This window comes from Agelaius tricolor, unplaced genomic scaffold (genome assembly GCF_023055355.1).
Source record: "Agelaius tricolor isolate 1412-34295 unplaced genomic scaffold, bAgeTri1.0.p SCAF_109, whole genome shotgun sequence".
NCBI classification, from domain to species: domain Eukaryota; kingdom Metazoa; phylum Chordata; class Aves; order Passeriformes; family Icteridae; genus Agelaius; species Agelaius tricolor.
In genome coordinates this window covers 108432-134870 of record NW_027269369.1, presented here as the reverse complement: position 1 = coordinate 134870, position 26439 = coordinate 108432, and the positions used below count along the sequence as shown (strand labels likewise).

At 50.1% G+C, this 26439-nt stretch overlaps 1 protein-coding gene and 2 long non-coding RNA genes across 42 annotated transcripts; 2 read left to right on the top strand and 1 right to left on the bottom strand.

The window, feature by feature from the left end:
- Nucleotides 1-26408, bottom strand: ATP6AP1 (ATPase H+ transporting accessory protein 1). Of its 23 annotated transcripts, none has more exons than XM_071419461.1 (13): nt 26252-26408; nt 24956-25079; nt 23930-24004; nt 21102-21323; nt 19825-19865; nt 18943-19025; nt 16535-16790; nt 10623-10670; nt 6603-6838; nt 3450-4899; nt 3205-3359; nt 2271-2627; nt 1-264 (listed from the first exon to the last, which is right to left on the bottom strand). In XM_071419461.1, the coding sequence occupies exons 1-4, from the start codon at nt 26356-26358 to the stop codon at nt 21108-21110; spliced, it is 522 nt and encodes a 173-aa protein (XP_071275562.1). In that variant the 5' UTR covers nt 26359-26408; the 3' UTR covers nt 1-264; nt 2271-2627; nt 3205-3359; nt 3450-4899; nt 6603-6838; nt 10623-10670; nt 16535-16790; nt 18943-19025; nt 19825-19865; nt 21102-21107. The 23 variants fall into 23 exon arrangements, with proteins under 23 accessions (XP_071275562.1, XP_071275563.1, XP_071275565.1 ...); XM_071419462.1 differs by having other exon boundaries at nt 3205-3315; XM_071419464.1 differs by lacking the exon at nt 3205-3359 and adding an exon at nt 2673-2694.
- On the top strand, nt 259-4768 carry LOC139586228 (uncharacterized). 18 transcript variants are annotated; one of them, XR_011677539.1, is made up of 6 exons: nt 259-908; nt 1075-1699; nt 2380-2648; nt 3293-3621; nt 4172-4531; nt 4629-4768. It is a non-coding gene; the product is annotated as an uncharacterized lncRNA (long non-coding RNA). The 18 variants fall into 18 exon arrangements; XR_011677536.1 differs by lacking the exons at nt 4172-4531; nt 4629-4768 and having other exon boundaries at nt 259-460; nt 526-908; nt 3293-4118; XR_011677534.1 differs by lacking the exons at nt 4172-4531; nt 4629-4768 and having other exon boundaries at nt 1075-1585; nt 1633-1699; nt 3293-4118.
- On the top strand, nt 9823-10345 carry LOC139586229 (uncharacterized). The gene is made up of 2 exons (XR_011677540.1): nt 9823-10047; nt 10261-10345. It is a non-coding gene; the product is annotated as an uncharacterized lncRNA (long non-coding RNA).
- Nucleotides 26409-26439: the final 31 nt, after the last annotated feature.

The following is a 26439-nucleotide window of genomic DNA, read 5'->3' as shown; positions in this document are numbered from 1 at the left end:
GGGATTTTTACACCAAATTTTATGGGATTTCTGCCCTAAACTTTTGGGATTTTTTTCTCCAATTTTTTGGGATTTTTCCTCCGATTTTTTGGGATTTCTCCCCCAAACTTTTCAGGTTTTTTCCCCCAATTTTTAGGATTTTTTTCCCCAAATATCTGCAATTTTCCCCCCAATTTTTGGGATTTTTTAGGGGGTTTTTAGGATTTTTTTAGGATTTAGTTTGAATTTTGGGGGTTTTTTAGTCTGAATTTTTGGGGTTTTTTACTCTGAATTTTTGGGGCTTTTTACTTTGAAAATTTTTGTGATTTTTACTCCGAAATTTTTGGGGATTTTTACTCCAAATTTTGACAATTCCTCCTCCAAATTTTTGGCATTTCTGCCCTAAACTTTTGCGATTTTTCCTCCGATTTTTTGGGATTTTTCCTCCGATTTTTTGGGATTTCTCCCCCAAACTTTTCAGGTTTTTTCCCCCAATTTTTAGGATTTTTTTAGGATTTTTTTAGGATTTTCCCCCAAACTTTCCAGTTTTCTTCCCCAAATATTTGCAATTTTTTTCCCCAATTTTTAGGATTTTTATAGGATTTTTTTAGGATTTTTCCCCCCCAATTTTTAGGATTTTTTTAGGATTTTTTGGGGATTTTTTTAGGATTTTTTTAGGATTTTTCCCCCAAATATTTGCATTTTTTCACCCCAATTTTTAAGATTTTTTTAGGATTTTTAAGGATTTTTTTAGGATTTTTTTAGGATTTTTTTGGATTTTTTAAAGATTTTTTTAGGATTTTTTTATGATTTTTTTAGGATTTTTCCCCCAAACTTTCAGGTTTTTTCCCCCAATTTTTACGATTTTTTTTAGGATTTTTTTAGGATTTTCCCCCCATATTTCCAGGATTTTTCCCCCAAACTTTCAGGTTTTTTCCCCGCAATTTTTAGGATTCTTTTAGGATTTTTTCAGGATTTTTTTCCCCAAATATTTGCATTTTTCCTCCAATTTTTAGGATTTTTTTAGGATTTTTTTAGGATTTTTTTTAGGGTTTTTTTAGGATTTTTTTAGGATTTTTCCCCCCAAACTTTCAGGATTTTTCCCCCAAATATTTGCAATTTTTTTCCCAATTTTTATGATTTTTTTAGGATTTTTCCCCCAAAATTTTCAGGTTTTTTCCCCACAATTTTTAGGATTCTTTTAGGATTTTTTAGGATTTTTCCCCCAAATATTTGCATTTTTTCCCTCCAATTTTTAGGATTTTTTTAGGATTTTTCCCCCAAACTTTCAGGATTTTTTCCCCCAAACTTCGAGGATTTTTCCCCCAATACTTGGACACATTTTTAGGGTAAAATTTGGAATTTTTGGGGTTCCCTCACTCCCCCAAGGGCACGGGCAGGGGGGGTCCCCGGGGGTCTCCAATCCATCCATGGGGCGCAGCCCCAGCAGGACCCCCCCCCCCAGCAGGAGCCCCCCCGGGATCAGCCCCAGCCAGGCCCCGCCCCAAAGAACCCAAAGGGCCCCAAAGGTGGGGCTTGGACCCGGAATTTTGGGGCTTTTTATTGCAAATTTTTGGGATTTTTATTCCGAATTTTGGGGTTTTTAGTCTGAATTTTTGGGGGTTTTTAGTCTGAATTTTTGGGGGTTTTTAGTCCGAATTTTTGGGGTTTTTTATTCTGAATTTTTGGGGGTTTTACTCTGAATTTTTGGGGATTTTTAGTCCGAATTTTTTGGGGGTTTTACTCTGAATTTTTGGGGATTTTTACTCCAAATTTTATGGGATTTCTGCCCTAAACTTTTGGGATTTTTCTCTGATTTTTTGGGATTTCTCCCCCAAACTTTTCAGGTTTTTTCCCCCAATTTTTAGGATTTTTTCCCCCCAAATATTTGCAATTTCCCCCCCCCCCCAATTTTTAGGATTTTTTTAGGATTTTTTTAGGATTTTTTTAGGATTTTTTTAGGATATTTTCAGGATTTTTTTCCCCAAATATTTACATTTTTCCCTCCAATTTTTTAGGATTTTTTGGGGATTTTTTGGGGATTTTTTGGGGATTTTTTTAGGATCTCTCCCCCTAACATTTGGACACATTTTTAGGGTAAAATTTGGAATTTTTGGGGTTCCCTCACTCCCCCAAGGGCACGGGCAGGGGGGGTCCCCGGGGGTCTCCAATCCATCCATGGGGTGCAGCCCCAGCAGGACCCCCCCCCCCCAGCAGGAGCCCCCCGAGATCAGCCCCCAGCCAGGCCCCGCCCCAAAGAACCCAAAGGGCCCCAAAGGTGGGGCTTGGACCCGGAATTTTGGGGGTTTTTATTGCAAATTTTTGGGATTTTTATTCCGAATTTTGGGGTTTTTATTCCAAATTTTTGGGGATTTTTATTCCGAATTTTGGGGTTTTTAGTCTGAATTTTTGGGGGTTTTTAGTCTGAATTTTGGGGGATTTTTAGTCTGAATTTTTGGGGGTTTTAGTCTGAATTTTGGGGGTTTTTAGTCTGAATTTTGGGGGATTTTTAGTCTGAATTTTTGGGGGTTTTAGTCTGAATTTTTGGGGTTTTTAGTCTGAATTTTGGGGGTTTTTAGTCTGAATTTTTGGGGTTTTTTATTCCGAATTTTTGGGGTTTTTAGTCTGAATTTTTGGGGGTTTTTAGTCTGAATTTTTGGGGATTTTTAGTCCGAATTTTTTGGGGGTTTTACTCTGAATTTTTGGGGATTTTTACTCCAAATTTTATGGATTTCTGCCCTAAACTTTTGGGATTTTTCTCTGATTTTTTGGGATTTCTCCCCCAAACTTTTCAGGTTTTTTCCCCCAATTTTTAGGATTTTTTTCCCCCAAATATTTGCAATTTCCCCCCCCCCCCCCCCCCAATTTTTAGGATTTTTTTAGGATTTTTTTAGGATTTTTTTAGGATATTTTCAGGATTTTTTTCCCCAAATATTTACATTTTTCCCTCCAATTTTTTAGGATTTTTTGGGATTTTTTGGGGATTTTTTTAGGATTTCTCCCCCTAACATTTGGACACATTTTTAGGGTAAAATTTGGAATTTTTGTGTTTCCTGTCACTCTCCCAAGGGCACGGGCAGGGGGGGTCCCCCGGGGGTCTCCAATCCATCCATGGGGGCGCAGCCCCAGCAGGACCCCCCCCCCCTGGCAGGAGCCCCCCCGGGATCAGCCCCAGCCAGGCCCCGCCCCAAAGAACCCAAAGGGCCCCAAAGGTGGGGCTTGGACCCGGAATTTTGGGGCTTTTTATTGCAAATTTTTGGGATTTTTATTCCGAATTTTGGGGTTTTTATTCCAAATTTTTGGGGGTTTTTAGTCTGAATTTTTGGGGGTTTTAGTCTGAATTTTGGGGGTTTTATTCCGAATTTTTGGGGATTTTTATTCTGAATATTTCGGGTTTTTATTCCGAAGTTTTGGGGATTTTTATTCTGAATATTTCGGGTTTTTATTCCGAATTTTTGGGGGCTTTTTACTCTGAATTTTTGGGGATTTTTACTCCAAATTTTATGGGATTTCTCCCACGAACTTCAGGGATTTTTACACCAAATTTTATGGGATTTCTGCCCTAAACTTTTGGGATTTTTTTCTCCAATTTTTTGGGATTTTTCCTCCGATTTTTTGGGATTTCTCCCCCAAACTTTTCAGGTTTTTTCCCCCAATTTTTAGGATTTTTTTCCCCAAATATCTGCAATTTTCCCCCCAATTTTTGGGATTTTTAGGGGGTTTTTAGGGGGTTTTTAGGATTTTTTTAGGATTTAGTTTGAATTTTGGGGGTTTTTTAGTCTGAATTTTTGGGGTTTTTAGTCTGAATTTTTGGGGATTTTTACTCTGAATTTTTGGGGCTTTTTACTTTGAAAATTTTTGGGATTTTTACTCCGAAATTTTTGGGGATTTTTACTCCAAATTTTGACAATTCCTCCTCCAAATTTTTGGGATTTCTGCCCTAAACTTTTGGGATTTTTTCCTCCGATTTTTTGGGATTTTTCCTCCGATTTTTTGGGATTTCTCCCCTAAACTTTTCAGGTTTTTTCCCCTAATTTTTAGGATTTTTTTCCCCAAATATCTGCAATTTTTCCCCCAATTTTTACGATCTTTTTAGGATTTTTTTAGGATTTTTCCCCCAAACTTTCAGGATTTTTCCCCCCAATTTTAGGATTTTTTGATTCTTTTAGGATTTTTTTTAGGATTTTTTTAGGATTTTTCCCCCAAATATTTGCAATTTTTCCCCAATTTTTTGGATTTTTTTAGGATTTTTTTTTTATGGTTTTTTTAGGATTTTTTTAGGATTTTTCCCCCAAACTTTCAGGATTTTTCCCCCCAATTTTAGGATTTTTTGATTCTTTTAGGATTTTTTTAGGATTTTTTTAGGATTTTTTCCCCAAATATTTGCATTTTTTCCCTCTAATTTTTAGGATTTTTTTAGGATTTTTTTAGGATTTTTTGGGGATTTTTTTAGGATTTTTCCCCCAAATATTTGCATTTTTCCCCCCAATTTTTTAGGATTTTTTGGGGATTTTTTGGGGATTTTTTGAGGATTTTTGCCCCAAACTTTCAGGTTTTTGCCCCAATTTTTAGGATTTTTGTAGGATTTTTGTAGGATTTTTTCCCCAAATTTTTAGGATTTTTTGGGGATTTTTTTAGGATTTTTTTAGGATTTCTCCCCCAATACTTGGACACATTTTTGGGCTGAAATCAGGGATTTTTGGGGTTCCCTCACTCCCCCAAGGGCACGGGCAGGGGGGGTCCCCGGGGGTCATCGAATCGATCCATGGGGCGCAGCCCCAGCAGGACCCCCCCCCCCAGCAGGAGCCCCCCCAGCAGGAGCCCCCCCGAGATCAGCCCCATCCAGGCCCCCGCCCCAAAGAACCCAGCGCAGTCCGAGGCCCCCCCGAAAACCCCCCCGGAGACGTTGAAGGCCTGGACCTGCAGGGGGAGAGAGAAAAAAGGAAATGAATGGACCCAAAAATGGGGAAAATCAACCCAAAATTGGGGGGAGAAGGGTAGGACAAGCCCAAGAGATGGGGTGGGGAGAGGGGGGGGAAACCCAGCGGTTTTGGGGGCACCCCAGCGGTTTTGGGGTGATTTTTGCCCATTTTTGGGGTCATTTTTGCCCATTTTTGGGGTCATTTTTGGGGTAATTTTTCTCATTTTGGGGTCATTTTTGCCCATTTTTGGGGTCATTTTTGGGGTCATTTTTTTGGTCACTTTTTCTCATTTTTGGGGTCATTTTTTCCTCATTTTGGGGTCATTTTTGGGGTCTTTCTTTTTTCATTTTTGGGGTCCCTTTTTCCCATTTTTGGGGTTTTATGGGGTGTTCTTGGGGTGTTCTTGGGGTGTTTTTGAGGGTTTTTTTGGGGTTTTTTTGATGTTTTTGTTATGGATTTTTTGGGGTTTTTTTTGGGGATTTTTAATGCTTTTGTTATGGATTTTTATGGGGGGTTTTTGGGGTGTTTTCGGTGTGTTCTTGGTGTATTTTTGAGGATTTTTGGGGGTGTTTTTGAGGGTTTTTTGGTGTATTTTTGAGGTTGTTTTTGGGGTTTTTTTGGTGTGTTTTTGAGGTTGTTTTTGAGGGTTTTTTTGGGGTTTTTTTGGTGTGCTCTTGGTGCATTTTTGAGGTTGTTTTGGGGGTATTTTTGAGGTTGTTTTTGGTGTGTTTTTGGTGTGTTTTTGGGGTTTTTTTTGGTGTATTTTTGAGGTTGTTTTTGGTGTGTTTTTGGGGCGTTTTGGGTGTGTTTTTGGTGTATTTTTGAGGTTGTTTTTGATATTTTTTGGTGTATTTTTGATGTGTTTTTGGTGTATTTTTGGGTGTATTTTTGAGGGTTTTTTGGTGTGTTTTTGAGGTTGTTTTTGGTGTATTTTTGGGGTCTTTTTAGTGTGTTTTTGCTGTGGTTTTGAGGTGTTTTTGAGGTTTTTTTGGTGTGTTTTTGAGGTTGTTTTTGGTGTGTTCTTGGTGTATTTTTGAGGTTGTTTTTGGTGTATTTTTGAGGTTGTTTTTGGGGTGTTTTTGAGGATTTTTGGGGGTGTTTTTGATGTGTTTTTAGTGTATTTTTGAGGTTGTTTTTGGTGTGTTTTTGGGGTTTTTTTGGTGTATTTTTGAGGTTGTTTTTGGTGTATTTTTGGGTGTATTTTTGAGGGTTTTTTGAGGGTTTTTTGGTGTGTTTTTGAGGTTGTTTTTGGTGTATTTTTGAGGTTGTTTTTGAGGTTGTTTTTGGCGTGTTTTTGGGGTATTTTTGAGGCTGTTTTGGTGTGTTTTTGGTGTATTTTTGAGGTTGTTTTTGATGTGTTTTTGGTGTATTTTTGGTGTGCTCTTGGTGTATTTTTGAGGTTGTTTTTGGTGTATTTTTGATGGTTTTTTGGTGTATTTTTGAGGTTGTTTTTGGTGTATTTTTGGGTGTATTTTTGATGTGTTTTTGGTGTATTTTTGGTGTGCTCTTAGTGTATTTTTGAGGTTGTTTTTGATGTGTTTTAGTGTATTTTTGAGGTTGTTTTTGGTGCATTTTTGGTGTATTTTTGAGGTTGTTTTTGGGGTGTTTTTGAGGATTTTTTGGGGTGTTTTTGGAGTGTTTTTGGTGTATTTTTGGGGGTGGTTTTGTGTGTTTTTTCCCCGTTCCCCTGCCTCAGTTTACCTGCAGGTCCCGGATGCGGATGCCCCAGCTCTGGCCGTGCTCCGGGGGGGGCAGGGGCAGCAGGAGGGGCCCGGGGGCGCCCAAATCCCCACAGCGCCAGCCCAGGGGGGAGGGGGCGGCCGCGCCCCGGGCCCGGAACCGCACGGGGGGGGCCCCCCCCCAGGGTCACCCCCAGCTCCTCCAGCCAGGCCCAGGGGCGCCCCGAGACCGGGAACCAGGCCCGGCGGAACACGAACCTGGGCAGGGGGGAAAAACAGGGAAAAATTCAAAATAAATTCAAAATAAATTCAAAAAATGAAATCCCCAGCCCCAAAAACCCCAAAAGGAGAGGTCTGGCCCCAAAAATCCCCAAAAGAAACCCCAAAAATTCATTAAAATATCCCCAAAATAGCCCAGCCAGGCCCAGGGGCGCCCCCAGACCGGGAACCAGGCCCGGCAGAACAGGAACCTGGGCAGGGGGAAAAACAGGGAAAAATTCAAATTAAATTCAAAATAAATTCAAAAAATGAAATCCCCAGCCCCAAAAACCCCAAAAGGAGAGGTCTGGCCCCAAAAATCCCCAAAAGAAACCCCAAAAATTCATTAAAATATCCTCAAAATAGCCCAGGCAGGCCCAGACCGGGAACCAGGCCCGGAGCAACAGGAACCTGGGCAGGGGGGAAAACAGGGAAAAATTCAAAATAAATTCAAAAATCCCAAATTAAACCCAAAAATCACCACAAAAATCCCCAAAATCGCCTCAAAAAATGAGATCCTGAGCTCCAAAAACCCAAAAATTCATTAAAATGTCCCCAAAACAGCCCAGCCAGGCCCAGGGGCGCCCCGAGACCGGGAACCAGGCCCGGCGGAACAGGAACCTGGGGAAGGGGAGAAACAGGGAAAAATTCAAAATAAATTCAAAATAAATTCAAAAAAGGAGAGGTCTGGCCCAAAAATCCCAAAAATCGCCCCAAAAATGAGATCCCAAGCCCCAAAAACCCCAAAATGAGAGGCGGAACAATAAATCCCAAAAGAAACCCCAAAAATCCCCAAATAAACCCAAAAATCCCCAAATAAACCCAAAAACTCCCAAAATAAACCCAAAAATCCCAAAAATCTCCCCAAAAAATGAGATCCCAGACCCCAAAAACCCCAAAATGAGAGGCGGAACAATAAATCCCAAAAGAAACCCTAAAAATCCCCAAATAAACCCAAAAATCCCAAAATTAACACTAAAATCCCCAATAAACCCAAAAATCCAAAATAAAACTAAAAATCCCCAAATAAACCCAAAAACTCCCAAAATAAACCCAAAAATCCCAAAAATCGCCTCAAAAAATGAGATCCCAGAGCCCAAAAACCCTCAAAATGAGAGGTCTGCCCTCAAAGTCCCCAAATAAACTCAAAATAAACCCAAAATGAGAGGTGCAACAATAAATCCCAAAAGAAACCCAAAAATCCCCAAATAAACCCCAAAATCCAAAAATAAACCTCAAAAATTCAAAATAACCCCAAAATCCCCCAAATAAACCCAAAAATAAGAGGTGTAACAATAAATCCTAAAATAAGCCCAAAAATCCCAAAATGAACGCAAAAATCCCAAAATAAACCCAAAAAAACCCCCAAATAAGCCCCAAAATCCAAAAATAAATCAAAAAATCCCCAAATAAACCCAAAAATCCCAAAATAAACCCCAAAAATCCCCCAATTCATTCAAATGTCCCCAAAATAGCCCAGCCAGGCCCAGACCGGGAACCAGGCTCGGCGGAACAGGAACCTGGGCAGGGGGGAAATACAGGGAAAAAATTCAAAAATCCCAAAATAAACCCAAAAATCACCACAAAAATCCCAAAAATCGCCTCAAAAAATGAGATCCTGAGCCCCCAAAACCCCAAATTTCATTAAAATGTCCCCAAAATAGCCCAGGCAGGCCCAGACCGGGAACCAGGCCCGGCGGAACAGGAACCTGGGCAGGGGGGAAAATACCCAAAAAAATTCAAAATAAATTCAAAATAAATTCAAAAAATGAAATCCCCAGCCCCAAAAACCCCAAAAGGAGAAGTCTGGCCCAAAAATCCCCAAAAGAAACCCCAAAAATTCATTAAAATATCCCCAAAATAGCCCAGGCAGGCCCAGGGGCGCCCCCAGACCGGGAACCAGGCCCGGCAGAACAGGAACCTGGGCAGGGGGAAATACCCAAAAAAATTCAAAATAAATTCAAAATAATCCCAAAAAATGAAATCCTGAGCCCCAAAAACCCTAAAATGAGAGGTCTGGCCCAAAAATCCCCAAAATTCATTAAAATATCCCCAAAATAGCCCAGCCAGGCCCAGACCGGGAACCAGGCCCGGCGGAACAGGAACCTGGGCAGGGGGGAAATACAGGGAAAAAAATTCAAAAATCCCAAAATAAACCCAAAAATCACCACAAAAATCCCAAAAATCGCCTCAGAAAATGAGATCCTGAGCTCCAAAAACCCCAAATTTCATTAAAATATCCCCAAAATAGCCCAGCCAGGCCCAGACCGGAACCAGGCCCGGAGCAACAGGAACCTGGGCAGGGGGGAAAATACCCAAAAAAATTCAAAATAAATTCAAAATAAATTCAAAAAATGAAATCCCCAGCTCCAAAAACCCCAAAAGGAGAGGTCTGGCCCCTAAAATCCCCAAAATAAACCCAAAAATCCGAAATAAACCCCAAAAATCCCAAAATAAACAAAAAAAAAGCCAAAATAAACCCAAAAAGCCCCAAAATAAACTCAAAACAACCCCAAAATGAGAGGCACAACAATAAATCCCAAAATAAGCCCAAAAATCCCCAAATAAACCCCAAAAAATCCCCAAATAAGCCCCAAAATCCAAAAATAAATCAAAAAATCCCCAAATAAACCCAAAAATCCCCAAAATTCATTAAAATATCCCCAAAATAGCCCAGCCAGGCCCAGGGGCGCCCCCAGACCGGGAACCAGGCCCGGCAGAACAGGAACCTGGGCAGGGGGAAATACAGGGAAAAAATTCAAAATAAATTCAAAATAAATTCAAAATAAATTCAAAAAATGAGATTGTTACAGCCAAAAACCCTAAAATGAGAGGTGCAACAATAAATCCTAAAATAAACCCTAAAAAATCCCAAAATAACCCCAAAAATTGCCCCAAAAATGAGATCCCAGACCCCCAAAACCCCCAAAGGAGAGGTCTGGCCCAAAAATTCCCAAATAAACCCAAAAAATCCCCACATAAACCCAAAAACTCCAAAAATTCAAAAAGAGCCCAAAAAAGATCAAAATAAACCCTAAAATGAGAGGTCTGGCCCAAAAATCCCAAAAGAAACCCAAAAATCCCAAAATAAACCCCAAAAATCCCCAAAATCGCCCCAAAAAATGAGATCCCAGAGCCCAAAAACCCCAAAATGAGAGGTCTGGCCCAAAAATCCCCAAATAAACTCAAAATAAACTCAAAAATGAGAGGTCTGAGGCAAAAATCCCAAAAAAACCCCTAAAATCCCCAAATAAACCCAAAAATCCAAAAACAACCCCAAAAATCCAAAATAAAACTAAAAATCCCCAAATAAACCCAAAAATTCCTAAAATAAACCCCAAAACCCCAAAATAAACCCCAAAAATCCAAACTAAACCCAAAAAAAACCCAAAATAAACTCAAAATAAACCCAAAAATGAGAGGTCTGAGCCAAAATCCCTAAATAAACCCAAAAATCCCCAAATAAACCCAAAAATTCAAAAATAAACCCAAAAATCCCAAATGAAACCCGAAATGAACTCAAAATACCCCAAAAAAAATCCCCAAATCAATGAAATAAATGAGACCCCAGCCCCAAAAAGCCCCAAAATAAACCCCAAAAAATTCAAAATAATCTCAAATAAAAACCAAAAAAAACCCAAATCCACCCCAAAAAAAACCTAAAAAACCCCAAAAATTCCCCCAAAAATCCCAAATCTGTCCCTGCCCACCCTAAAAACCCCAAAAAAGCCCAAATTCAGCCCAAAAATCCCAAATTCAGCCCAAAAAGCCCAAATCTCCTCACGTGATGTTCAGGGGCTCCCCAAACACGTCCGGGTAGCGCAGAACCAGCCTGGGGGAAACGGGGTCAGGGAACCCCAAAAATCATCAAAAAACCCCAAAAAACCCCAAAAACCCACAAAAAACACCAAAAAACCCCCAAAAAACCCCAAAACCCAAAAAAACCCAGAGAAAACCCCGAAAACCACCCCAAAACCACCGAAACCCCCCAAAAAAACCACCCCAAACCACCCCAACATCACCCCAAAACCCCAAAAAAACACGGAGAAAACCCCAAAACCACCCCAAAGAAGACCCCAAAAACCACCCCAAAACCACCCAAAAAACCCCAAAAAGCCCCAACAACCACCCCAAAATCACCCCAAAACCCCAAAATACCCCAACAAAACCCCAAAACCATCCCAAAACCAGAAAACCCCCAAAAACCCCAGGGAAAACCCCCAAAAACCCCCCAAAAAAAAACCCAAAAAAAACCCAAAACCACCCAAAAACCCCAAACAAAGCCCCAAAAACCACCCCAAACCACCCCAAAACCACCAAAACCCCAAAAAACCCCCCAAAAAAACCCAAAACCACCCCAAAACCAGCAACCCCCCCCCCTCCCAAAAAAATAAAAAAAACCCTAAAAACCACCCCAAAACCACCCAAAATACCCCCAAAGAAAACCCCAAAAACCACCCCAAAATCACCCCAGATCTCCCCAAATCCCTCTGGGACCCCCCAAATTTCCCCTAAATCCCCCAAAATCCCCCCAAAACCCCTCTGGGACCCCCAAAATCCCCCCCAAAACCCCACAAATCCACCACAAGTGACCCCAAAATCTCCCCAAATCCACCCAAAACCCCTCTGGGACCCCCCAAAATTCCTCACAAATCCCCACTGGAACCCCCCAGAACCCCCCAAAATCCCTCTGGGACCCCCAAAATGCCTCCAGGACCCCCCAAAACCCCCCCTAAACCCCTCTGGGAACCCCCAAATTTCCCCCAAATCCCCCCAAAATCCCTCTGGGAACCCCTAAATCCCCCCAGATCCCTTCCAGGACCCCCCAATATCCCCCAAAACCCCCCCCCAAAACCCCACAAATCCACCACAAGTCACCTCAAAATCTCCCCAAATCCACCCAAATCCCCTCTGGGACCCCCCAAATTTCCCCTAAATCCCCCCAAATCCCCCCAAAACCCCTCTGGGACCCCCTAAATTTCCCTCAAATCCCTCCAGATCACCCCAAATTTCACCCAGGCGCCCCAAAATCCCCCCCAAAATCTCCCCAAATCCCCACTGGGACCCCCCAAATTTTCCCTCAGGACCCCCCAAAACCCCTCTGGAACCCCCAAAATGCCTCCAGGACCCCTCAAATCCCCCCTAAAACCCCTCTGGGACCCCCAAAATCCCCCCCAAAACCCCACAAATCCACCACAAGTGACCCCAAAATCCCCCCAAATTCCCCCAAAACCCCTCTGGGACCCCCAAAATCCCCCCCAAAACCCCACAAATCCACCACAAGTGACCCCAAAATCTCCCCAAATCCACCCCAAACCCCTCTGGGACCCCCCAAAATCCCTCTGGGACCCCCAAATGCCCCCCAGGACCCCCCAAAATCCCCCCAAATCCTCCCCAGATCCCCCCAAAACCTTTCTGGGAACCCCCAAAATCTGCCCAAATCCCCTCTGGGACCCCCCAAATTTCCCCTAAATCCCCCAAAATCCCCCCAAAACCCTTCTGGGACTTCCTCAAATCCCCCCAGATCACCCCAAATTTCACCCAGGAGCCCCAAAATCCCCCCCAAAATCTCCCCAAATCCCCACTGGGACCCCCTAAACTCCACCCAGAACCCCCCAAACCCCTCTGGGACCCCCAAATCCTCCCCAGATCACCCCAAAATCCCCCCAAATCCTCCCCAGATCCCCACTGCAACCCCCCCAAAACCTCCCTGGGAACCCCCAAATCCCTTCCAGAACCCCCCAAAACCCCTCTGGGACCCCCTCAAATCCCTCCAGATCACCCCAAATTTCACCCAGGAGCCCCAAAATCTCCCCTAAAATCTTCCCAAATCTCCCCCCGGGACCCCCCAAAACCCCTCTGGGACCCTCAAAATGCCTCCAGGACCCCCCAAATCCCCCCTAAAACCCCTCTGGGAACCCCTAAATCCCCCCAGATCCCTTCCAGGACCCCCAAAAATCTCCCCAAATCCTCCCCAGATCACCCCAAAACCCCTCTGGGACTCCCCAGATCTGCACTAGAACCCCCCCAAAACCCCCCTGGGACCCCCCAAAACCTCTCTGGGACCCCCAAAATCCCCCCCAAACCCACCACAAGTGACCCCAAAATCTCCCCAAATCTGCCCCAAACCCCTTTGGGACCCCCCAAAATCCCCCCAAAATCTGCCCAAATCTCCTCTGGGACCCCCAAAATGCCTCCAGGACCCCCCAAATTCCCCCTAAAACCCCTCTGGGACCCCCCAAATCCTCCCCAGATCCCCACTGGAACCCCCCCAAACCCCTCTGGAACTCCCTCAAATTTCCCCAGATCACCCCAAATTTCACCCAGGACCCCCAAAACCCCCCCCAAAATCTCCCCAAATTCCCCCAGAACCCCCTAAATCCCTCTGGGACCCCCAAATCCCCCCCAGGACCCCCCAAAATCCCCCCCAAAACCCGTCTGGGACCCCCCAAAATCCCCTCAAATCTGCTCCAGGATCCCCAAAATCCCTCCCAAAACCTCCCCAAATCCACCCCAAACCCCTCTGGGACCCCCCCAAAATCTGCCTAAATCCCCTCTGGGACCCCCCAAAATTCCCCCCAAAATCCCTCTGGGACCCCCCCAAAATTCCCCCCTAAATCCCCTCTGGGACCCCCCAAAACCTTTCTGGGACCCCCCCCAAATCCCCCCCAAAACCCCACAAATCCACCACAAGTGACCCCAAAATCTCCCCAAAACCCCTCTGGGACCCCCCAAAATTTTTCAGGGACCCCCCCAAAACCCCTTTGGGCCCCCCCATCTCTCACCGAGCCTCGTGGGGGCTCCACGAGGACCCCCCCAGCTCCACATTGGCCGCGGCCCCGAAGGTTTGGGGGGTCAGGTCCCCCCCAAAACCCCTCTGGGACCCCCCAAATTTCCCCTAAATCCCCCAAAATCCCCCCCAAAACCCTTCTGGGACCCCCTCAATCCCCCCAGAACGCCCCTAAAATCCCTCTGGGACCCCCAAATGCCCCCCAGGACCCCCCAAAATCCCCCCCAAAACCCCACAAATCCACCACAAATGACCCCAAAATCTCCCCAAAACCCCTCTAGGACCCCCCAAATCCCCCCAAATTCCCTCTGGGACTCCCCAAATCCCCCCAAAATCTGCCCAAATCCCCTCTGGGACCCCCCCAAATCCCACCAAAATCTGCCCAAATCCCCTCCGGGACCCCCCAAATTTCCCCACAAATCCCCACTGGAACCCCCCAGAACCCCCCAAATTCCCCCAAAACCCCTCTGGGACCCCCTCAAATCCCCCCAGATCACCCCAAATTTCACCCAGGAACCCCAAAATCCCCCCCAAAATCTCCCCAAATCCCCACTGGGACCCCCTAAACTCCACCCAGAACGCCCCAAAATCCCCCCTAAAACCCCTCTGGGAACCCCTAAATCCCCCCAAATCCCTTCCAGGACCCCCCAAAATCCCCCCAGATCCCCAATGGAACCCCCCAAAACCCCTCTGGGACCCCCCCAAAATCCCCTCAAATCCGCTCCAGGATCCCCAAAATCCCTCCCAAAACCTCCCCAAATCCACCCCAAACCCCTCTGGGACCCCCCAAAATCTGCCTAAATCCCCTCTGGGACCCCCCAGAACCCCCCGAAATCCCTCTGGGAACCCCCAAAATCCACCCCAAAACCCCACAAATCCCCCACAAGTGACCTCAAAGCCCCCCCAAATCTGCCCCAAACCCCTTTGGGACCCCCCCCCAAATCCCCCCTAAATCCCCTCTGGGACCCCCCAAAACCTTTCTGGGACCCCCAAAATCCCCCCCAAAACCCCCCAAATCTGCCACAAGTGACCTCAAAGCCCCCCCAAATCTGCCCCAAACCCCTTTGGGACCCCCCCCAAATCCCCCCCAAATCTGCCCAAATCCCCTCTGGGACCCCCCAAATCCCTCCCAAAACCCCACAAATCCACCACAAGTGACCCCAAAATCTCCCCAAATCCGCCCCAAACCCCTCTGGGACCCCCCAAAACCCCTCTGGGACCCCCCCCAAATCCTTTTAGGACCCCCCCATCTCTCACCGAGCCTCGTGGGGGCTCCACGAGGACCCCCCCAGCTCCACATTGGCCGCGGCCCCGAAGGTTTGGGGGGTCAGGTCCCCCCCAAAACCCCTCTGGGACCCCCCAAATTTCCCCCAAATCCCCAATGGAACCCCCAAATCCCTTCCAGGACCCCCCAAAATCCCCCCAGATCTCCCCAAATTCCCCTAAAACCCCTCTAGGAACCCCAAATGCCCCCCAGGACCCACCAAAATCCCCCAAAATCCTCCCCAGATCCCCCCAAAATCCCCAAAAATCCACCACAAGTGACCCCAAAATCTCCCCAAATCCACCCCAAACCCCTCTGGGACCCCCTCAAATCCCCCCAGATCACCCCAAAATCTCCCCAAATCTCCCCCCGGGACCCCCCAAAACCCCTCTGGGACCCCCAAATCCCTTCCAGGACCCCCCAAAATCTCCCCAAATCCCCACTGGGACCCCCTAAACTCCACCCAGAATCCCCCAAAATCCCTCTGGGACCCCCAAAATGATTCCAGGACCCCTCAAATCCCCCTAAAACCCCTCTGGGACCCCCAAATCCTCCCCAGATCCCCACTGGAACGCCCCCAAAACCCCCCAAATCCTCCCCAAAACCCCACAAATCCGCCACAAGTGACCCCAAAATCTCCCCAAAACCCCTCTAGGACCCCCCAAATCCCCCCAAATTCCCCCAAAACCCCTCTGGGACCCCCCAAATTCCCCCTAAAACCCCTCTGGGACCCCCAAATGTCCCCCAGGACCCACCAAAATCCCCCCAAATCCTCCCCAGATCACCCCAGATTTTGGAACCCCCCAAATCCCCCCAGAACCCCCCCCAATTTTCCCCCAGGACCCCCAAAATGCCTCCAGGAACCCCCAAAATCCTCTCCAATCCCCTCTGGGACCCCCAAAATCCTCCCCAAAACCCCACAAGTCACCCCAAAATCTCCCCAAATCCACCCAAAACCCCTCTGGGAGCCCCCCCAAAATCCCCCCAAATCCTTTTTGGGCCCCCCCCCATCTCTCACCGAGCCTCGTGGGGGCTCCACGAGGACCCCCCCCAGCTCCACGGTGGCCGCGGCCCCGAAGGTTTGGGGGGTCAGGTCCCCCCCAAAACCCCTCTGGGACCCCCAAATCCCCCCAGATCACCCCAAATTTCACCCAGGAGCCCCAAAATCCCCCCCAAAATCTCCCCAAATTCCCCAAGAACCCCCCCAAATCCCCCCCAGGACCCCCCAAATCCCCCCTAAAACCCCTCTGGGAACTCCTAAATCCCCCCAAATGCCTTCCAGGACCCCCCAAAATCTCCCCGGGACCCCCAAAACCCCACAAATCCACCACAAGTCACCCCAAAATCTCCCCAAATCCACTCCAAACCCCTCTGGGACCCCCCAAAATTCCCCTGAAAATCCCTCTGGGACCCCCCAAATCCCCCCTAAATCCCCTCTGGGACCCCCCAAAACCTTTCTGGGACCCCCAAAATTCCCCCCAAAACCCCACAAATCCACCACAAGTGACCCCAAAATCTCCCCAAATCCCCCCCAAAACCCCCCAAATCTGCCACAAGTGACCCCAAAATCTCCCCAAAACCCCTCTGGGAGCCCCCCAAAATCCCCCCAAATCCTTTTTGGGCCCCCCCCCCCATCTCTCACCGAGCCTCGTGGGGGCTCCACGAGGACCCCCCCAGCTCCACATTGGCCGCGGCCCCGAAGGTTTGGGGGGTCAGGTCCCGGGAGCGCCCCCCAAACGTCACCGAGAGGTTCCGGGCCCAGAGCAGAATTTTGGGGTCCCCCTGGAGGGGCCAGCGAAGGGGGGGGGGGCACCTCCGGCCCCTCCCCCTCCCCCCCCAGGGCCAGGAGACCCCGGCGGGGAACCCCAAAATCCAGGGGGGGGGGGCACGGGGGGGGCCTGGAATGGGGAACAAAGGGGGGGGGAAAAGGTGAGGGGGACCCCAAAAATGGGGAGGGGTCCTAAAAATGGGGGGGGTCCCAAAATCAGGGAGGGGACCCCAAAATTGGGTGGGGGGAAATCCCAAAATTGGGGGGAAATCCTAAAATTGGGGGGGGGGGGGAAAAGGGGGGGACCCCAAAATTGAGGGAGGGAGGAAAAGCCTAAAACTGGGGAGGGGGGCCCCCAAAATTGGGGGGAAATATTAAAATTGGGGAGGGGGAGAAACCCAAAATTTGGGGAAGGGGGACCCCAAAATTGGGGGAAAAAGCCTGAAATTAGGGAAGGGGATGAAACCCCAAAATTGGGGGGAAATCACAAAATTGGGGAGGGAGAAAAGGGGGGGGGACCCCAAAATTAGAGATTCCTAAAACTGGGAGGGGAAGAAACCCCAAAATTGGGGAGGGGGGGACCCTGAAATTAGGGGAGGGGAGAAACCCCAAAATTGGGGGGAATCCTAAAATTGGGGAGGGGGGAAAGGGTGGAAACCCCAAATTTTGGGAAGGGAAGCCCAAAATTGGGGTGGGGGGACCCTAAAATTGGGGGGAAATCCTAAAATTGAGGAGGGGGAAAAGGGGGGGACCCCAAAATTGGAGATTCCTAAAAGTGGGAGGGGAGAAACCCCAAAATTGGGGAGGGGGGAAAGGAGAGAAACCCCAAATTTTGGGAAGGGATGCCCTAAAATTGGGGAGGGGGAAAATGGGGGAACCCCAAAATTGAGGGAGGGAGGAAAAGCCTAAAACTGAGGAGGGGGGCCCCAAAATTGGGGGGAAATATTAAAATTGGGGAGGGGGAGAAACCCAAAATTTGGGGAAGGGGACCCCAAAACTGGGGGGAAATCCCAAAACTGGGGAGAGGGAAAATGGGGGGGGGGGACCCCAAAATTGGAGATTCCTAAAAGTGGGAAAGGAAGGGAACCCAAAAATTGGGGGGAATGCGGGGGAAACCCTGGAGGGGTCACTCAGGGTCACTCATTGGTCACTCAGTGGTCATTGGTCACTCATTGGTCACTCAGGGTCACTCATTGGTCACTCAGTGGTCATTGGTCACTCATTGGTCACTCAGGGTCACTCATTGGTCACTCTCTGGTCATTCATGGTCACTCATGGTCACCCACTGGTCACTCATTGGTCACTCTATGGTCACTCAATGGTCACTCTGTGGTCACTCTGTGGTCACTCAGTGGTCAGTGGTCAGTGGTCACCCATTGGTCACCCATTGGTCACCCATTGGTCACTCTGGTCAGTGGTCACTCATTGGTCACCCATTGGTCACTCAGGGTCACTCAGTGGTCACTCAGTGGTCACTCATGGTCACTCATTGGTCACTCAGTGGTCAGTGGTCAGTGGTCACCCATTGGTCACTCAGTGGTCAGTGGTCAGTGGTCACTCAGTGGTCAGTGGTCAGTGGTCACCCATTGGTCACTCAGTGGTCAGTGGTCAGTGGTCAGTGGTCACTCCTGGTCACCCATTGGTCACTCAGTGGTCATTGGTCACCCATTGGTCACTCATTGGTCAGTGGTCAGTGGTCACTCAGTGGTCACCCATTGGTCACTCAGTGGTCAGTGGTCACTCAGTGGTCACTCAGTGGTCACTCTGTGGTCACTCAGTGGTCAGTGGTCACCCATTGGTCACTCTGTGGTCACCCATTGGTCACTCATTGGTCACCCATTGGTCACTCATTGGTCACTCTCTGGTCACTCATTGGTCACTCATTGGTCACCCATTGGTCACTCATTGGTCACTCTCTGGTCACTCATTGGTCACCCATTGGTCACTCATTGGTCACTCATTGGTCACTCTGTGGTCACTCCTGGTCACTCTGTGGTCACTCTCTGGTCACTCATTGGTCACTCATTGGTCACCCATTGGTCACTCATTGGTCACCCATTGGTCACTCAGGGGTCACTCATTGGTCACTCAGGGGTCACTCATTGGTCACTCATGGTCACTCAGTGGTCACCCATTGGTCACTCATTGGTCACTCAGTGGTCAGTGGTCACCCATTGGTCACTCAGTGGTCACCCATTGGTCACTCAGTGGTCACTCATGGTCACTCAGTGGTCACTCAGTGGTCACTCATGGTCACTCAGTGGTCACTCCTGGTCACTCACCGTGGCCCTGTGCCCAGTGAACAGCGCCGTGTACGGGAGCTGCTCCTCCTGCAGCACCTGCAGCACCTCCCCCAGCACCGCGTCTGACAGGCACCAAAACACCCCAAAATCACCCAAAATCACCCCAAAAACCACCCCAAAAACCACCCCAAAACTGACCCAAAAACTGCCCCAAAACACCCCAAATTCACCCCAAAATTCACCCCAAAACTGACCCAAAAACTGACCCAAAAACTGACCCAAAAACTGACCCAAAAACTGCCCCAAAACACCCCAAATTCACCCCAAAAACCACCCCAAATTCACCCCAAAGTCACCCCAAAGTCACCCCAAAGTCACCCCAAAATTCACCCCAAAGTCACCCCAAAGTCACCCCAAAATTCACCCCAAATCCACCCCAAATTCAGCCCAAAATTCACCCCAAATTCACCCCAAAATTCAGCCCAAATTCACGCCAAAATTACCCCAAATTCACCCCAAAGTCACCCCAAAATCACCCCAAAAACTGCCCCAAAACACCCCAAATTCACCCCAAAAACCACCCCAAATTCACTCCAAAATCACCCCAAATTCACCCCAAAATCACCCCAAAATTCATCCCAAATTCACCCCAAAATCACCCCAAAGTCACCCCAAATTCACCCCAAAATTCACCCCAAAAACTGCCCTGAAAACTGACCCAAAATACCCAAAATTAACCCCAAAACTGCCCCAAACCCACCCCAGTCCCTCCCAGTCCCCCCCAGTCCATCCCAGTCCCTCCCAGTCCCTCCCAGTCCCTCCCAGTCCCTCCCAGTCCATCCCAGCCCCTCCCAGTCCATCCCAGTCCCCCCCAGTCCCCCCCAGTCCCTCCCAGTCCCTCCCAGTCCCCCCCAGTCTCACCGTTCCTGCTCAGGGCCTCTCTGGGTCCCATCAGGCCGGAGCTGGGGGGGAGGGGAGGGACAGTCAGGGGTGGGGGAGGGGAACCCCAAAGGTCCCTATGGGGTCCCTATGGGGCAAAGGGTCCCTATGGGGTCACTGTGGGGTCCCTATGGGGCAAAGGGTCCCTATGGGGTCTCTATAAGGCAAAGGGTCCCTGTGGGGTCTCTATGGGGTCATTTTGGGGTCACTATGGGGTCTCTATGGGGTCCCTATAGGGCAAAGGGTCCCTATGGGGTCTCTGTGGGGCACAGGGTCCCTTTGGAGTCCTTATGGGGTCTGTATGGGGTCTCTATAATGTCAAAGGGTCCCTATGGGGTCCTTATAGGGGCCCTATGGGGTCTCTGTGGGGTCTGTATGGGGTCCCTATGGGGCACAGGGTCCCTCTGGAGTCCTTATGGGGTCTCTATGGGGTCCCTATGGGGCACAGGGTCCCTATGGGGCCTCTATGGGGTCCCTATGGAGGAAAGGGTCCTTATGGGGTCTCTATAGGGTCCTATGGGGCAAGGGGTCTCTGTGGGGTCTCTATGGGATCCCTATAGGGGAAAGGCTCCCTATGGGTTCTCTACTGGGTCTCTATCGGGTCCCTATGGGGTCTCTATGGGGCAGCCCCACTGTGGGCTCTCTATGGGGTCCCTATGGGGTCCCTATAGGGTCACTCACCCCCGGCTATGGGGCAGCCCCACTCTGGGCTCTCTATGGGGTCCCTATGGGGTCCGTATGGGTCACTCACCCCCGGCTATGGGGCAGCCCCACTGTGGGGTCCCTATGGGTTCTCTATGGGGCAGCCCCACTGTGGTCTCTCTATAGGGTCCCTATGGGGTCCCTCTGGGGTCCCTATGGGTTTCTATGGGTCACTCACCCCCGGCTATGGGGCAGCCCCACTCTGGGCTCTCTCTATGGGGTCCCTGTGGGTCACTCACCCCCGGCTATGGGGCAGCCCCACTCTGGGCTCTCTCTATGGGCTCTCTCTGGGGTCTCTATAGGGTCTCTATGGGGTCACTCACCCCCGGCTATGGGGCAGCCCCACTCTGGGCTCTCTATGGGGTCTCTCTGGGTTTCTATGGGTCACTCACCCCTGGCTATGGGGCAGCCCCACTCTGGGCTCTCTCTATAGGGTCTCTATGGGTCCCTATAGGGTCACTCACCCCCGGCTATGGGGCAGCCCCACTCTGGGCTCTCTATGGGGTTTCTATGGGCTCTCTATAGGGTCTCTATAGGGTCTCTATAGGGTCACTCACCCCCGGCTATGGGGCAGCCCCACCAGCAGCACCGTGGGCTCCCCGGGGTCGCTCTGGGGCTCCGTGCGGTTCCTGCGCAGCCCCCCCAGGGCCCCCCCCCCCGGGCAGGCTCAGTGGGGCGGGGGCGCCCAGGGCCCTCTGCAGGGTCAGGGGCAGCGCGGCCGCCGCCGCCCCCGACAGCCAGGGCAGGGCCAGGGCCGAGCCCGCCGAGCCCAGCGCATCCTGGAACAGAACGGGCCTGAAATAGCTCAAATTCAACCCAAAATCACCCCAAAATCACCCCAAATCCACCCCTAATCCACCCCTAATCCACCCAGCGCGTCCTGGAACAGAACGGGCCTGAAATAGCTCAAATACACCCCAAATTCAGCCCAGATTCAGCCCAGATTCACCCCAAAGTCACCCCAAAGTCACCCCAAATCCACCCCTAATCCACCCAGCGCATCCTGGAACAGAACGGGCCTGAAATAGCTCAAATTCAACCCAAAATCACCCCAAATTCACCCCAAATTCACCCCAAAGTCACCCCACATTCAGCCCAAATCCACCCCACATTCAGCCCAAAGTCACCCCAAATTCACCCCTAATCCACCCAGCGCGTCCTGGAACAAGAGCTGGCCTGAAATACCCTGAATTCACCCCAAATTCACCCCACATTCACCCCTAATTCACCCCTAATCCACCCAGGGCGTCCTGGGACAGAACGGGCCTGAAATAGCCCAAATTCAGCCCAAATTCAGCCCAAATTCACCCCAAAGTCACCCCAAATTCACCCCTAATGCACCCAGGGCATCCTGGAACAGAACGGGCCTGAAATAGCCCAAATTCACCCCAAATCCATCCCAAAATCACCCCAAAGTCACCCCAAATTCACCCCAAAAACTGAGCCCAGCGCATCCTGGAACAGAACGGGCCTGAAACATCCCGAATTCACCCCAAAGTCACCCCAAAATCACCCCAAATTCGCCCCAAAGTCACCCCAAATTCACCCCAAATTCACCCCAAACCCCACCCAGGGCGTCCTGGAACAGAACGGGCCTGAAACACCCCTAATTCTCCCCTAATTCACCCCAAAGTCACCCCAAATTCAGCCCTAATTTACCCCAAAGTCACCCCAAAATCACCCCAAATCCACCCCAAAACCCTGCCCAGCGTGTCCTGGAACAGAACGGGCCTGAAATAGCCCAAATTCAACCCAAATTCAACCCAAATTCGCCCCTAATCCACCCAGGGCGTCCTGGAACAGAATGGGCCTGAAACACCCAAATTCAACCCAAATCCACCCCAAATTCACCCCACATTCAGCCCAAAGTCACCCCAAAGTCACCCCAAATTCACCCCAAAACCTGAGCCCAGCGCGTCCTGGAACAGAACGGGCCTGAAATATCCCGAATTCACCCCAAATTCACACCACATTCACCTCAAAGTCACCCCAAAGTCACCCCAAAGTCACCCCAAATTCAACCCAAAGTCACCCCAAATTGACCCCAAAGTCACTCTAAATTCACCCCAAATTCACCCTAAATTCACCCCAAAATCACCCCAAAACCTGAGCCCAGGGCGTCCTGGAACAGAACGGGCCTGAAACACCCCAAATTCACCCCAAATTCACACCACATTCACCCCAAATCCACCCCAAAGTCACCCCAAATTCACCCCTAATCCACCCAAAAATCACCCCAAATTCAGCCCAAATCCACCCCAAATTCACCCCAAAACCCCACCCAGGGCGTCCTGGAACAACGACGGGCCTGAAACACCCCAAATTCAGCCCAAATTCAGCCCAAATCCACCCCAAAATCACCCGAAAGTCACCCCAAAGTCACCCCAAATTCACCCCAAATTCACCCCAAAGTCACCCCAAAGTCACCCCAAAGTCACCCCTAATTCACCCCAAATTCACCCCAAAAACCCCACCCAGGGCGGGGTCAGGGCTGACCACGTGACCCACTGGCCCCGCCCCCTCCATTGCTAACCCCTCCCCCCGAGGTTGCCCCTCCCCCATGGCCCCTCCTCCATTGGCCCCTCCCCCATCTTGCCAGACCCACCCCCATGGCCACGCCCCCAGCCCCATTGCTCTTCCCCCTGCCCTGTTGGCCCCTCCCCCTTTTGGTCCCTCCCCCTGACTCCTCCTCATTGGCCCCTCCCCCTCTGTTGTTGCCCCTCCCCTATTGGCCCCTCCCCCTCCCCATGCCCCTCCCCCACAGCCCCACCCCACTGACACCTCCCCCACTGACCCCTCCCCTTCTCCCTTGACTCCTCCCCATTCCCGTTGGCCCCTCCCTCTGTTATTGGCCCCTCCCCTATTGCCCCTCCCTTATTGCCCTTCCCCCTTGTTGGCCCCTCCCCTTCCATTGTTGCCCTGCCCCCTTTGGCCCCTCCCCCTTGTTGATCCCCTCCCCCTTCCCATGGTCCCTCCCCTTCCCTTTTTGGCCCCTCCCTCTCTCCTGCTGCCCCCTCCCCCCATTGACCCCTCCCAAGGGCCCCTCCCTCACCCCTTGGCCCCTCCCCCCACTGACCCCTCCCAAGGGCCCCTCCTTCCTACCATGGCCCCTCCCCCTTTGGCCCCTCCCCTTTGGCCCCTCCCTTTCCCTTTGGCCCAGCCCTCCCCCTTTGGCCCCTCCCTCACCCCGTGGCCCCTCCCTCCCCTCTGGCCCCGCCCTCCCGCTTTGGCCCCACCCCATTTGCCCCCTCCCTCACCCCCTGCCCTCTCCCCTTTGGCCCCTCCTCCTTTGGCCCCTCCCCCTTTTGCCCCCCGGCCCCTCCCCTTTGCCCCCCTCTGACCCCGCCCCTCTCTGGCCCCGCCCCCTTTTGGCCCCGCCCCTCACCCTCAGTTTGGGGAAGGCTCCGTTGGGTTCGTTCCCGAACACGGCCCCGAACGCGGTCAGGTCATCCACGGACAGCTGGGGGAACAGCCACGGTTTGGGGACTTTGGGGGATTTTTGGGGACTTTCGGGGATTTTTGGGGGACTTTTGGGGTTTTTGAGATTTTTTGGAGGATTTTTTGGGTCCTTTTGGAGTTTTTGGCGGGATTTTTGGGGCTTTTTTTGGGTATTTTTAGTGCTATTTTTGGGATATATTTAAGGAATTTTTGGGGTACTTTTTTGGTTATTTTTGGGATATTTTTGGGGTTATTGGCTCACCTGGTCCTGCAGGAACAGCAGCACCGTGCGGGGCAGGGGTTGGGGATATTTTAGGATATTTTTGGGGTATTTTTAGGGTTTTTGGCTCACCTGGTCCTGCAGGAACAGCAGCACCGTGCAGGGCAAGGTTTGGGGATATTTTGGGATATTTTTAGAGTCATTTTTGGGGTATTTTTAGAGTCATTTTTGGGAATTTAGGGGGTTATTTTTGGGGTATTTTTGAGGTTATTTTTGGGATATTTTTGGGTTTATTTCAGGGTTTTTTGGCTCACCTGATCCTGCAGGAACAGCAGCACCGTGCAGGGCAGGGGTTGGGGATATTTTGGGATATTTTGGGGATATTTTTGGAGTAATTTTTGGGGTATTTTTAGAGTATTTTGGGGTATTTTTGAGGTTATTTTGGGAATATTTTTAGGGTCTTTTTAGAGTATTTTTGGGGGTATTTTCAGAGTATTTTTTAGGAATTTAGGGGGGTTTTTTAGGGGTATTTTGAGGTTATTTTTGGGATATTTTTAGGGGTTTTTTGGGGTATTTTTTGGCGTACTTTTGAGGTTGTTTTTAGGATATTTTGGGGATATTTTCAGGGTATTTTTAGGGTTTTTTGGCTCACCTGGTCCTGCAGGAACAGCAGCACCGTGCAGGGCAAGGTTTGGGGATATTTTGGGATATTTTGCGGATGTTTTTAGGGTATTTTTAGGGTTTTTGGCTCACCTGGTCCTGCAGGAACAGCAGCACCGTGCGCGGGCCCCGGCGCAGCCCCGGCTCCAGCAGCTGCTGCAGCTCCGGCTCCGACAGAGCCCGGCCCCCAGGGAGGGATGGGGGGGACCACAGGGACCTGGGGACCCCAAAATCACAAACAGAGACCCCAAAATCAGCCAGGGAACCCCAAAATAACCCCGAGGACAGACAGGGGGACCACAGGGACCTGGGGACCCCAAAATCACAAACAGGGACCCCAAAATTATCCACAGATCCCAAAATAACCCCGGGGAGGGATGGAGGGGACCAAAGGGATCTGGGGACCCAAAAATCATAAAGAGGAACCCCAAAATTATCCACAAGGAGCCCAAATGCACCCTGGGAACCCCAAAATCATCCACAGACCCCAAATCAGCCCCGAGCCCCCCCGAGCAATTTTGAGGCCTCTCAGCCCCCCCCCCCCAATTATCTTAAAGTTGCCTCAAATCCCCCCAAAAAAGGCCCAAATCCCCCCCAAAAAGGCCCAAATCTCCCCCAGGCTCCCCTGAGGGCTCCTTGAGGCCTCTCAGCGCCCCTAAATCCCATCAGCCCCCCCAAATCCCCTCAAAACTCCCTCAAATCTCCTCAAAACAGCCCCAAATCCCCCGTACAAAACCCCCGAGCCCCCTCAGTCTCTCCTAATTGATATTGAAGGCATCTCAGCCGCCCAAATCCCCTCAAAACTCCCTCAAATCTCCCCCAAAAAGGCCCAAATTCCTCCCCAAAAGAGCCCTGAGCCTCCCTAAAACCCCCTGAGGGCTTCTTGAGGCTTCTCAGCGCCCCTAAACCCCCTCAGCACCCCCAAGTCCCCTCAAAACTCCCTCAAATCTCCCCAAAAAAGCTCCAGCTCTCCCCTAAAAAAGGCCCAAATTCCCCCCAGGCTCCCCTGAGGGCTTTTTGAGGTGTCTCAGCGCCCCTAAATCCCCTCAAATCTCCCCAAAAGATCCCCAAGCTCCCCCAAAACCCCTCCTGAGGCCTCTCAGCCCCCCCAAAACCCCTCAGCCCCCCAAAATCTCCCCAAATAAAGATTCAAATAACCCCAAAAAACGACCAAATCTCCCACAAAGCCCCTCCGAGGCCTCTCAGCTCCCTCAAATCCCCTCAGAAGTCCCCCAAATCTCCCCAATAAAAGCCCCAAATCCCCCTGAAAGATCCCCAAACCCCCCCAGAACCCCCCCGAAGCCTCTCAGGGCCCCCAAATCCCCTCAAGACTCCCTCAAACCTCCCCCAAAAAAGCCCCAAATCCCCCCCCCCCGAACCCTCTCGTACCGTTCCGTGCTCCAGACCAGCAGCGGGAGCTGCGCGGCCCCCGCGGGCCCCGGGCCCGGAGCGAGCCCGGCCAGGGCCGAGAGCAGCGCCCACAGCAAAGCCGCCATTTTGGAGCGCCCCCTCACGGCTCAGGCCACGCCCCCTCTGCGGCGGACACGCCCTCTTTGCGGCGACCACGCCCCGTCGAC

What these genes read in the sequence shown, in the direction of transcription:
- ATP6AP1 (XM_071419461.1), bottom strand. Translation starts at nt 26,358, where the DNA reads ATGGCGGCTTTGCTGTGGGCGCTGCTCTCGGCCCTGGCCGGGCTCGCT. An exon ending in CTGGTCTGGAGCACGGAACG is followed by an intron (nt 25,080 to 26,251) that starts GTACGAGAGGGT and finishes TGGGGTCCCCAG; the next exon opens with GTCCCTGTGGTCCCCCCCAT. An exon ending in GAGCCTTCCCCAAACTGAGG is followed by an intron (nt 21,324 to 23,929) that starts GTGAGGGGCGGG and finishes GTTCTGTTCCAG; the next exon opens with GATGCGCTGGGCTCGGCGGG.